The sequence below is a fragment of the Tetrao urogallus genome (genome assembly GCF_951394365.1).
Source record: "Tetrao urogallus genome assembly, chromosome: 1".
Taxonomy (NCBI): Eukaryota; Metazoa; Chordata; class Aves; order Galliformes; family Phasianidae; genus Tetrao; species Tetrao urogallus.
The window spans coordinates 158383952-158396827 of NC_136813.1; the positions used below are offsets into that span (position 1 = coordinate 158383952).

Consider the following 12876-nt stretch of genomic DNA (forward strand, 5'->3'; position numbering starts at 1 on the left):
ACATCCCGGCACAGCAGAGGTGTGTCAGTTGTGATGTTTAACTTGTGGAGATTGTTAAACTCTCTGCAGTGTCATCCCTGTAAACATTACTTACTTCCAGAAGCCCCGCCACATTTCCACCCTATTTGGGGACACGACGTCTGATGGAGTGAGATTCATGAGCTCAATTCACTTCTTGCTCTCTACACAGAGAACTGGCCACGCAAACCAGGCACAAAAGCTTCTGGAGCACAGACAGAGAGGATTTTGTTAATCTGGATTTGTGAGCTCCCTGCTACTGGCTTGGCAGTCTGAGAGAATCTGTGTCACCACACACCTCCTCCTTTGGGAAAACAGGGAAATACAGTCAGGCAGAAAACCACAGCCTTTCCCTGTACCTGTGAGAAGTTACCAACTATTGAATTTGGGAAAAAAAATAGGTAACCAAACCTGAAACCACATGCATGTGGGTGATGTTTCACAATCACAGAGAATGTGAGAGCGCGCTGAGGGAGCTCAGCAGCTCTGCTCATCCTGGCAGTGCATTTCATGCTCCTTTCTGCAGGGTGGGACAGTCCCTTCCAAGCAGCAGGCAGGGCCCAGGTGATGCTCCAGCAGTCCCTTGCAGCATGCTGGTTGGAGAAGCTCTAATAACAGTTAGGTACAACCACACCAAACACCACTGCAGCTCCTAAGAGCCTGGGAGCATCCTGGCATGACAGAGAGGGGACAAGAAAAGCTGTAGGGACTGAATACAGCTGAAGCAATTAGGTCAGATCCAGTACCTTTTCCAGCCTGATTCATTGCCTCTTCCAGTGATTGTTTTTCAGATAAATATTTCTGGGAGGTTTTTACATTTCCTTGCACTGAGCATGTGGTGATGATGGATTTCATCTGGACAGAAGTGAAAGTTTGAGTTTTAAAGTGCAGGTTTTCTACTCAGTGACAAATAGTAAGCAGAGCGGTATTCTCTGTCATAACCATTTTTGTTTGTTTTTAAAGAGAAAACAAAGATGTAAAAACAAAACAGCCAAACTTTATTACTTTGGAAATACAGTCTATATCATAAAGGAAATATTTTAAATATTTGATATTAAACAATAGCAAAGATCACTTTGCAGAGAATAAATGAGCCGTGTCAGTGTTTTCAGAAATTGTCTCTCAACGCCGCTATGAGCCGGGCAGCCGCCGGTGAGGGCGGACAGAGCACAGTGTGTTGGTGCAGTGTGGAGATTTGGTAGCAGGTAATTATTTACTGCCACAGCAGAGGAAGCAGCTAGCTAGTGCTGGGCAGAGCGGGCTCCCAAGATTAACCCTCTGGCAGGAACAGCTCTGCCACCAGCCGGGACGCGCGGTGCCAAGCCTCACAGTGCTCTGAGCCTTCCCACGTGAACGAGGTTCCCTGGCGGCCTCCATCCCCGCAGCCCCGCTACGAGTGCTTCTTCCTCTGGATGGCCTCTGCCCTGGCAGCCAGGCTGCGGGCGCAGGCGGTCAGCGCCACGATGAGGACACCCACCAGGAAGGTGACCAGCGGCCAGAGGAAGCAGTGCAAGAGAACGGTCTCGTCGTGGGTGCGCTTCAGCATGACGTCGTCTGGCCTGCAAAGGGAAAGAGCGTGAACCCACCCGGCGCCAATGGAATGGTGTGGAAGCAATAAAGTCATCTCACGTGCATATTTCTAACTGAAACGGCCTCAGACACCGCATGAGGAATTCCAGGTGCGATTACAGCTCTTCTCCCAGCTGCGAGCCCTGGCTGTGCTCCAGGTGAAGCGGCGAAAGGCCTGAGCACACCCCAAGAGGCCCTATGGGGACTGGCCAAGACCTGTCCCACAAAGCTGTGCAGTGGTAGCTAGGACAGCCGCGTGGTTGACATATCTGTCCCCAGAGAGAGCAGAGAGGAGGGAAGCAAGGAGGAGGTGTTCCAGAGAATTCAGTGGGAATTGAGCCAGGCCAAGTGTCTGACAGCTCAGTGCCCACCTGCTTCCCACGAGCCTGGCAGACAGTGTGGGCCCGTGCAGGCAGGTTCTCAACCCTAGCTCTGCCTGCTTTCTCTGCAGCTTAACAGAGTCATTAAGTCAGTCTCATAGCATTTGCACTTTCTGGCTGCTTTCCCAGCTCCAGCCAGATACGGGCAGACTGCTGGAACACCATCTGCAAAGGAAGCAAGCAAACTTTTTCCAGTTAGGAAAATACACACCGTTGGTCCTAGCTTTGTCAGACCAGCACTGGGCTCTCTCTCCTGCCCCCAAGAACTAAGCATGGCCACAGGCAGGAACAGCCACTGGTGCAGTGGCTGCAGCACCTCTCCCACAATAACTCCATTCCACCCAGAATGCAGCCCTGAGGAACCACCTCCTTCCAGGGGAAACAGAGAGAACCCCCTCCTGCTGCACCAAGAAACTAAAGATGCCTGCACATTGGCAGACACCAGCATCTCTGTGTTACCAACAGTGATCATGAGCAGCTTGGCTACATAAAAGCTGGTGCTCAGCTACATAAAAATTGATCAAAAGAAATCCAGGTGCATTCAACAGCAGAGATGTTCAGATGCTCAGCTGAAATCCTCCAAACACATCATCAGGCACATGTGGAGACTGCAATTTGAATAAAATAACACAGTGTGCACAGACTCACCATCTATGCCACCCTAATGGCAGTGCCCAAACAAAAATCATTTCCTGGGAGGCACAGTACTGCTTACCTTCTGTTCATTGTATCATGACCTGTGATTAACAGAGTGCTAATTGACCATAAATAGACAGCACTGAGTTGTCTCCGCTCTAAACTTGCAAGAGTCACTGAATTTTAAGTTTGTGCTTTTTTTAAAAAAGTGTATACTAAACAAAGAGTTCCAAAACAAAAGGCACACCAATAAACTAGAAAATTGGATTCAATTAAAGAAAGAAAATGTGGCTGGGGAGAGCAAGATATCCTTTTAATTATATCTGAAGAGATTCAGGAAAATATCTGATGTGACTGCAGTGATGGATTCCAACTCTCATTTGCAGGTGAGGCTGCAGCTCTTTTCTTTTGGAAACTAGGTGTGAAATTAGTGGAGTTTCAGTATTATTGCTTGTTTTAGTTGTATATTACTATTAACAGTAATTGCAGCAGCAGTCCTTGGGTCATACTTTATAGAAAGTAAGAAACAATTCCCTGTTAACTGCTCACAGCATCTCTGCAGACAATGCACACTGCAAAGATGTGGTACTGCTCCTACAGTGGCTAACACTGCATAGCACCACCAACACAACCAAGAAAACCTACAAACATCTCAACTTTAACTCTGAAAGCATTACTTCCCCTTTTACTGCCCAGACAAGGAAGGCAGAAATCTGTATTCGTTGTAAAAAGGCAAAACAGCATTAATTTTTAGGAGGACGTCTTGCTCAGGGTCATAGCCTCTCTGCCCCTGAGCAGGGCTGCCTGGATGAACGGGCACTGAGTGAAGCAGATCTCCACCACACCCCATGGAGCAATTACCACACATCATGCAGAGAACTGCTTGCAGAGGTTACCAGAAAGTCATGCAGGACCAAAAATCTACAGGCATGTAAATGCCTCCGTTATCATTTATTTACTACACTGTGGAATTTCTGTGACACAGCAGAAGCCACAGAAGTGGGGGTGTGGGATAAGGAAATTTTACATACATTTTTTGTATTCAAAGAGGTCTGCCTACATCTTTAAATATACGCAATCTGCACGCACTCACGTTGCCCACAAAGGTTCAATGCCTTCAGCTTCATTACAACAAGCACTCATTAGTGCTTTTTCCGTTGCTGCAAGGCCTTGGCATGCCACAGGCAGGGGCAGAGCCTTCCTGGCCTCTTGGCCTAAGCACAGCTCCACGAATGACACAGTGGAAGAAAGGATAGGAAATAGCAACACTGTCTTCTAACTGCAGGGAATTAATTAAGAGAACTGTGTGTGTACAAAGCAGAACAAGATTTGTATTCCACCCTATATGGATGAGCAGCCCTGTGGTTACAGCACCCGTGGCTTCTGCTGAGAATTATTCCCAGGTAAATAGCCTACAGTGTATGCTCACCACCATACAGATGGTCACTACTCACTAGTCACTACCATTTGCTCTTCAAATTTGATGTGAATTTGTGTGCAGCACCAAGCAACATTGAGAGGTATAAACTACTCTGCAGAAAAGCAATCACAGTATGTTCTTGCTATAATGGATGAGTCTAGAGCTGAAGATCAATAATATCATTTAAATTGACATATGTTCCTTTGTCTATCTCTGCATGGCATGAGATCGAGGGCTCTGAGCTGATGGAGATCTTTGTTTATTACTTTTTGTCATTGTGATTGGTATCGATAAGATCTATAACTTGAAGAAATTAGTCACAGAATTGTCTAGGTTGGAAAAGACCATCAAGATCACAGAGTCCCACCATGGATATAACATATCAAGTCCCACCACTACACCATGTCCCTTAGCACCGTGTCCACACGTCTTTCTTCTCAAACTGATTGAAGCGTGCCCCACCAGCCTACAGGAGATGCCCAACAGTGAGCTCCACACGCAGTAACAATTCTGACAGCATTAACAAATTAAATTTTATGAAGAGGAGATGATGCCAATTCATTTCTCTAGAATTTTATTCTACCCTTTCAAAAAGCCACTGATATTACAAATACTACTCTATCTAGGGGTCCTACCACTATATTCTACACGTCTTAGGCAGATGACAAGGAGCAGTTTACTGCGGCACACAGTTCAAAAAATGCTGACAAAAGATCTGCACATTTCTTTCCTGAAGTGAACATATTTTTCCCTATGTTTGTACGATTTTTCCTGCTTGGCAAGCTCTTTAATTATCATAGCTCCAAAAGTATACCTAGGCAAGCGCCCTTAGAGTCAGCAAAACGTAACTTTCAAAGCTCATTCCTATCTCCAGAAGAAAATAGATGGTGTACACATTTCAGCCTAGACTATCTTCAAGTATCTCTGGCTGCGAGCCTTTCTTCTGCTGCATATAAATTGCTGTACAATCAAAAAAAAAATAGCACTTCAAGGCAGCCATAACATTTGGCAATATCATTTAACGATACAGGACTCAGCAAATATAAGGAAAAAAACCTTGCCCAAGTGCTGCATAGAACAAATGGCAGAGCTTAAGCAGCACACAGCCTCTGATAACTGCCTCGGCCTCGCCTGCAGATGTGACATGAGAATCAGCTCACCCAGCCCAGGACACCACCTGGCTGTCTGCACCTGGGCATATCGCCCTGAGCTCCCTACAGGACAGAGACAAACACCCAGCATATGTCAGGCATTTATTTTGAGTGAGACTTAAAGATCCTATTTCTCTCCTCTGTCACTAACAGCTAACTTTCAAAGCATCTCACCCGCTGTCTCCGATGAATGCCATTCACGATGTCGCCTGCAGAGGATCTGAGCATCCCCTGCCTGGTGAAGCCAAAGCCACTGCTCAGCTCCTGGTCAGCAGGGCCGAGCAGCTTTTTGGCACATCCTGTGGACCAAAGCTGCCCTCAGCAAGGGCCAGAGCAGGTGTGATACCACTGCACAGGGGGTCCTGAATCACTAGTCCTTAGCACACACCCCAACCTGCAAGCTCTGGACAGTGTTTAGCCCCTACCATAAGAAACAACCAGATTTTGCTACGAGGCACAGGTGGTTCCCCCAAGCAAAAAGCTGGCTGGAGACAACAGATTGTTCTCCTGGGCATGCCAACTAGGCCTACAGTCTCAGCAGCAGGGAGGGGACGACAGCCATAGCCAGAGTAGGAGGAACCTGAAGGCCTGAGGTGTCCAGCAGACTGCCCAGAGGAGTTAGGCCCCTCAGCGTCTGCCAGCTTGCTTCAGTTCTCCATGCCAGATCCTTCTGCAACTGGAAACTAAGCCCCACAAAACCTTGGCTGACCTGGAGACCTGAAGTATTTTCTTTCCACTTCCTCATCTATATGGACCTGTCATCCCCTTCACTGCCGTTCTCTCAGATTCCTCCAAGTACGCTGCACATTGTGGGTACAGTCAGTTCCAGCCCCCGCAGCACTGTCACATCACAGCCCTCACATCACCATCAGAACAAAGCGAGCAAGAGTGCTTCCCCCCCTTTCCTGATAACTGAAGGAAGGAAACCAGATGTGTGACCCTGTGTTCATGCAAGTCACACCAGCATCAGGAGTAAAAGGAAGAATAAAACAGACGCGGTGATACTTTGAGTTACAGCTGTCTACTTTCCAAGCATGTGTGAAAACTGAAAGTTCTGTGAATATTTATTGAATGTATCTGACCTATTAATCCACCACGAACACAGTTCCTGAGTCAGTTTGCACTATTTACTGGTCTCTCTTTTTCTTCCAGCCCCTCACGAACACAAGAGGGTTTCTCTCTCCTTGAGGTAAAGAACTAAATACCCAGCAATTTGCCATCAAGGCACTAAAAAAGATGCTTTTTGCCACAATACTGCATGATTTAAAGGGAACTTTCCTTAGAGCTTTGTATTTTTAACTCAAGTGGTAAAAATGCTTTTCCATTCCCACGTAGCTTTTCACCAATAGAGCTGTCTTGCACAGAACTCCTTGCATTAAGCCTCATCACTACTTGTATGTACATACATATTGTGCAGAAAGAACGAAGAGAACAGTTGCTAAACAGATATATAAGCACTTCCATCTATGCAAACGTACATTACTTACCTCAAGTGCTGGTTAAAATAGCATGTAAAAGGCTGTGAACCCACTTTCTCTTTCCAGTATTTCTGCTTGTACGTGACATTCTCAGAGTTCTCCTGATCATCTCTGGCACAGGGAGGGATGTAGGAACACTGTCAACACACGCAGCAAAACAGAGTTACTTCTGTGCTTGAGAACACCAGGCATCACTTTCTCCACATTTTTCTCTTAATGCCAACACTATTGAAATGGGCAGAGAAAAAAATAGTACAAGCTCCAAAGAAAGAAAACCAGTAAGTAAGCTGAAGTTCACTTGACTTGCTAGTTGCACCCTGCAGGTATTGAAAAAGAATTCAGAAACATTCAGAAACAATACCAAAGATTTCTCACAGAATCACCAAGGTCAGAAAAGACCTCCAAGATCATCCAGTCCAACCATCCACCTATGTACTCACTAAACCATGTCCCTCAACACAAAATCCAAATGTTCCTTGAATGTATCATGTTTTGTTCTGTTACCAAACCAACCTGCCATGTAACACCTATGGGTATTTGGCTTGTTTTGTTGTCGTGATGAACATGGAAACAATCAAATATTCCAGCAAATTCCAGATGATGAGATATCTGGTATCTAGCTGATATTCTCTGGCACAAAAGACTTTCAATGCTACTAATACAACATGAGCAAAAAGCAGCACAGAAAGTTCAAAGGCTCACCTTAGCAGAGCAGTTGAGTGTCTGCTTCTACCACAGAGAAGTCAGCCATCAAGATCCTGGCTCCTGGCTTTGGATATCTGCTTCAAAGCCCCAGGAGATCAAGGGCAGCCTCTCCCCAGTCACAGCTCTCTTGAGACTGGGCTTTCAGAGATTCAGCCCTGGGTCGGTCCCAACACTCATACATTGTTTCCAAGTATTGTTTTTCACAAAATCACAGGATGGATGGCTGAGGCTGGCAGGGCCCTCTGGAGGCCATCTGATCCAACCTCCCTGCTCAAGCAGGGTTGCCTAGAGCAGACTGCCCAGGACTGTTTGCCTTTGGCACACCACTCTTCCCTTCCAGACACAGGGAATTCAACAAGAAAATACAAACTGAATCCAATAGTGGCAGTATTGAAATATCAGTGTCCAGGCAGAATTCCTCCTGTCATTACCAGACAAGAGATGATTACAGGAGATGTTGAATCAACCTGAGTAACACAGCTGAACTTATCCCCAGGTAACATAAGGCATGGGCAGTAAGACCACCTTTGCTGGTAAAACTTTCTCTGGATCCTGCCAAGACCTTTCATGTCCCCCAGATAACTTGTGAATCTGTCACAAGCTCCACAATCTGGTGAAATATTCTTTATCCCCATCCTGAATTTCATACTTAAAAACAACTGCAGAGATCTCCAAGAGAAGTCTATCAGAATGGACAAGCAGCTAACTGTTGCAGTCTCCGAGGGCAGACTCATCACAGAGGACTTTTCTGTTGCTTGTGTTTTCATTTGTTTTGTTCTGTTTGTCTTATTTTGTTTTGTTTTTTTTTACAGTAGTTCCCATTCTTTTATCTTGATCTGAAAACACACCAGATCTGTTTCCGTCTCTTCTCTCTGTATCTTCATGGGGAAAAAAACACAAAGGAAATACATGGAAACTTGTCATAAATCACTGGGACTTCATTGGTTGAATCTCTTGAGAAACGACAATCTCAAAGAAAGGACTGGCCCCTACCTGAGGAAGAACTGTCATCATATGAATCCTACGGGTCCTCCTGAAACATCTTCTCAACCCAGTAAAGGCCCTGAGCAGTGGGCAACAGCTTAGGTCCAACCCCAAACTGTATTTATCACCTGCTGCACAGACACTGGAGCTTGTTTTCTTCCTCGGTGCGCCATCAATAGTTCTCACTAACCTGGTGTTCACTTTGGTTCTTTCCGACCCACGTAGGTGGTGAAGCTTTCTTTTTTCAGCCTCCCAAGCACACTTCTTGGGCACTTTACTTGATCAGCTGCATCGCCCTCCAAAGCACTGTCAGCATGAGGATAGAAGGGGAGAATAATCTGGCAACTTCCACTGCCATGAGCTGGTAGGTGAACCTGGGATGACCTCCAGCTTTGGCAACAGGCAGTTTCTGAAAGGTTAATTCCGCAGTCCTCCCCCGCAATACACAGTGTGAAATCCTACCATCAAAATACAACTAAATGGCAAGTGTCTGAAAGCAGGCTAGGATGCCTTGCACTTAATTGCAGCCCAAGAAGTGACACCCATTTTCAGTGGAAGGGTCCCACCCTATAATACTTTGATGTTTTTTCTTAAGCCAGTTGCAAAGAAGTTGGAGAACAGCACTTAAGATCAGGCATTCAGAATAAACCTAATGATGTGGAGAGCTTTTCATAGGATCCATCAGTACATGGTGCACCTCCTACACTATATCACAGCAACAATAACATTATTATGCAATTTAAACGCAGTCTCAATTACGCAGCTCAAAATCAGTACTAAGTTAATAATATTCACTCTTCAGTCAAAGCTGCTGTTTGGATAGATGACTCAGGATTCAATTCAGTAAAACTGTCAGAGAGCAGCTAATACAACTTCACACCACTGTTTTAGTAAGCTTTGTGTCTAGTGTGAAGCTCCCCCACCAGCGTCTCTGCAGATGCCTGAAAAGACTCCTGGCTGTTTTGAATGCTTCGCTGGAGCACATAATGGAGGAGAGGCAGAGGCATGAGTCCTGGTTTAGCTTCCAGCTTGCATTTCATACTTTCAAAGATCAGTTCTTGCCTTAATCAGTAACATTTTTATAAAAAGAAGTCAGACCTGGTAAGCCCTGAGGAGAGTTGTCTCAATCCTAGAAGATATTGCCTGCATGAAGAGGCCAAGAAAACCTCAAGCACAAACAGATGCTAGGGCCCAAAGCAGAAGCAAGTTAAAGACAAACTGACAGCAAAAGAAGGAGCAAACCTCTGGCCTCAGACTCCAAGAGCCTCATCAAGGACTGTCTTCCTTGGCAAATGGCAAACTGCAGCATGTCCTGTTTGCTGAGGATGGCAGACAGCCTGGCATCTCAGTTTGGGAAGCTTGTAGTGAAATGGATTCAGGTTGAGGACAACAGCAAGTGGATGAGATCACGTGCCAGGCAAAGTCCCTACTCCCACCCAGTGTCCCCAGTGGGAGCTGTGCCAGCACCAGACCACTCATCTACCCCAGCTCTTTGAGCCAGCTGGGGGGCCAATGACTCAAGCCCATCGGAGCATCCCCGGAGGAATCCCAACCCCATCACCAAACTGCTGTGCTGGCATGAAGCAGACATCATGTCCTCCCAGTTCCACCTCTCTGTCTTAAAAGTTAGATGATAACTAGTCCCTGTTTAGCTTTGCTTGTATAAATATGTTCTTGGTAAGTATCACTGGAAAAGTACAACACACCTCTTACACTAACAGTTTGATTCCTGATGAGTTTCTCCAAACTTGTTGTGCAAGCATTCCCTCACATTTCTGGGTTGTCTTCATGGCCTGAGAGTAAGGAAGGGCTGCTCTGATTGTCTTTGCTGGTAGGAGCAGAGGTGCATAAGCGCTGAAAATTACATCCCCAGGCTCTAGACCTGTCCCACGTCCTCTCAGCAGCACCAAGCAGCATGATCTTCCAGAACAGTGCTTGACTGTAAGGAGAAGTCTGAAAGCAGGACAGCAGATCCTACATCATACTGCCTAGCAGAACCCACAGCCCAGCCCATCACTGCTGTGTGTGCTGGCACAAGCTCCGTGGAAGACGTCTCGCTCCACAGCCAGGATGTCAGCGACAAACTGACTTCTCAATTAATCCCCCTTAAGCCTTATCTCAGAGATGATTATTGCTATCAAAGCAGCTGAAGAAAGGCTACCGCCTCTCTGCTGAGATTTCTTCCTCTGAGACAAAAAAAAAAAAAAAAAAAAAAAAAAGGAAATCCACAAATCTCTCAAAGCAAAATGTAATCGCGTGCAGTGCTTCATATATACATTTCTGGATTAACTCTGACCCAGCTACATAATCTTTTAAGAGCCAAAATGAATCCTGGGCCATAGAGCAATGCGATCATCCCAGGAAGCAGGAGGAAAAAAAAAAAGTCTTTTCTTGCAGCTGGAGCTCACAAAGATAGACAGATGCATTTATACACCAGCCCATTCTACTACAGAAAGTAGTTTTCATCTGAAGGATGGGCGCAGCTAGTACAGCTTGGTACAGTTGTGTGTTACAACAAAAAATATGCATTTGTCACACTACTGCTTTAACAACAACAGAGCCACCCCATGAGGAGAAGCAGCCAAATGGAATGGAGAACACCGAGACCCTCCAAAAGAGAACTGTTCGTGCTTTTTTTCCCCTCCTACCTGGGAGCTGATCAGCATGCTGTGTGCTTCATTCCATTAACATGTATGGGTGTGCTACAGGAGGAGGGCAGGCAGGAAGGGTTAAAGGGCTCCACAGGTGCTTGCTCATAAATCCATACTGGGCCCTAATCAGGAAACGCAGCAGATTCCCAGCCTGTTGTTACGCCCAATCTGTTTTAGCACCAACTCCTGAAAGCTCTCAAAGACGGCAATAGTTGAGGACACAAATAAGAAGAAGCCTGTAAGCACTCTGCCGGACAGGCTTGAATCCAGGAGAACGAAACCAAAGGACGGAACACATCCTCCATCTCCTTTAAGAGGACATATTTTCCTAATGGGACCTAAAGCACTTTCATTCTCGTTTTGTATTGGTATTGCATAGGTAGGGAAAAATAGTTGGACACTGTTTCTTTCTACGTTCTTTTCCACTCAGTTAAACTCAGTTTCAACCAAAGAACACAATCACATCAAAACTACATCCTTCCTGCTCCGTCTCGGCTGGTCAGCTGGGTTCAGCCCAAACCGGAGAGGCCAAACGGGGTTCCGAGTTCCAGTCAGGCTTCCAGAAGGGCGGGAGAAGGCGGGATCGTGGAGTCAACGGGCAACAGCACCTCGGAAGGGAGAAGTTTGCAGAGCTCCCACACCGCCCCAGCCCCGCAGCCTCACCGCGGCCGAGCGGTGCCAACCACTCAACCCAAACCCCGTCAGATTTACCCTCCCGCCTCCCGCTCCGCTGACTTTTCACCCACGCCTGCTACGCGCCCGCAAAGCCACCGAGGGCCAAAAATCGACGCCCGGAGCCCGGCCGCGCAGCCCGACGGACGGAGCCGCACCGCTGCGGCAGCCTCGGGACGCGCGCCGGCTGCCAGCGCTGAGCCCAGCCCGGCGGGGCTCCGCGGACCCGATCGCGAGCTCATCTGGGACGCGGAGTGGGAAACGCGGGGTCTTCTGGAAACCATTTAACCGCACCTCCTCCTCGCCCGGCACTAAAAGGCAAAATGAGCATCCGCCCCGAAAGAAGGAACAACGCTGTCCCGGCTGGCCGGAGGCTGCAACTTTTCCACCAGGGCTGATGCAGAAGTTGAGCGGCACCGAGGAAACTTCCACTTCGGCGCCCGCAGCCTCCCCGTCCCCACCCGCCAAGCGCGGCTCCGAGCGGGGCCCGCCCCGCGCTCACCTTGGGGTTGGTGCGGAGCTGCCGCTCGTCCTCGTGCAGCAGCGCGGGCGCGGAGGAGCGGGAGGTGCGCACCAGCACCTGCAGGCAGGGGTAGCGGGCGGTGCCCCGGCAGGCGGCCCCGCACGAGAAGGTGCAGGCGAAGCGCTCGCCCAGCTGCCGCACCGCCAGCACCGTGCAGTTGGCGGCGCCGCCGCCGCCCCGCTCCTGCAGCGCCGGGCGCAGCCAGCAGCAGCCCAACCCCAGCAGCGAGAGCAGCCCGGCGGCGATGAGCAGGAAGCCCAGCCGCATGCTCTTGTCCTCCGCCTCCGTGTACTCGTAAGCCGCCCGGCCCCGCGCCATCGCCCGCCTGCCGCTCGCCGACGGGCAGCCGCTGCCATCGGCCGCGGCTCGGCGCGCCTCGCCCGCTCCGCTCTCGGCCGCTCCCCCTTCCCCGCCTCCTTCGGGGCCGGGGGGCGGGCGGGTAAATAAATAAATAAGCGGGTAAGAAATAGAAGTGCAGTCGAGAGTGAGGGGGCGGCAAAGGAAGACGTCAATAAAAAATGAAATAAAAGTAATGCGAGCACGAATCGAATAGTATGTGAATAGGGTAAGAAAAGAAGAAGAGGAAAAGAAGATATGATAAAAGAGAAAACAAGTGGAAGGAAAAGAGGGAAGAAAGAAGAACAGCAGAAAGAGAAGAAAAGGATAAAAAAAAAAAAAAAAGAGGAAAG

The 12876-nt window shown here is 48.0% G+C and overlaps 1 protein-coding gene across 1 annotated transcript; it reads right to left on the reverse strand.

Annotated features, from left to right (window-relative positions):
• Nucleotides 1-1408: 1408 nt before the first annotated feature.
• On the reverse strand, nucleotides 1409-12505 carry KCNMB4 (potassium calcium-activated channel subfamily M regulatory beta subunit 4; the record flags this gene model as incomplete). Its single annotated transcript, XM_079534228.1, has 3 exons — nucleotides 1409-1577; nucleotides 6662-6789; nucleotides 12167-12505. The coding sequence occupies 3 exons, from the start codon at nucleotides 12503-12505 to the stop codon at nucleotides 1409-1411; spliced, it is 636 nt and encodes a 211-aa protein (XP_079390354.1).
• Nucleotides 12506-12876: the final 371 nt, after the last annotated feature.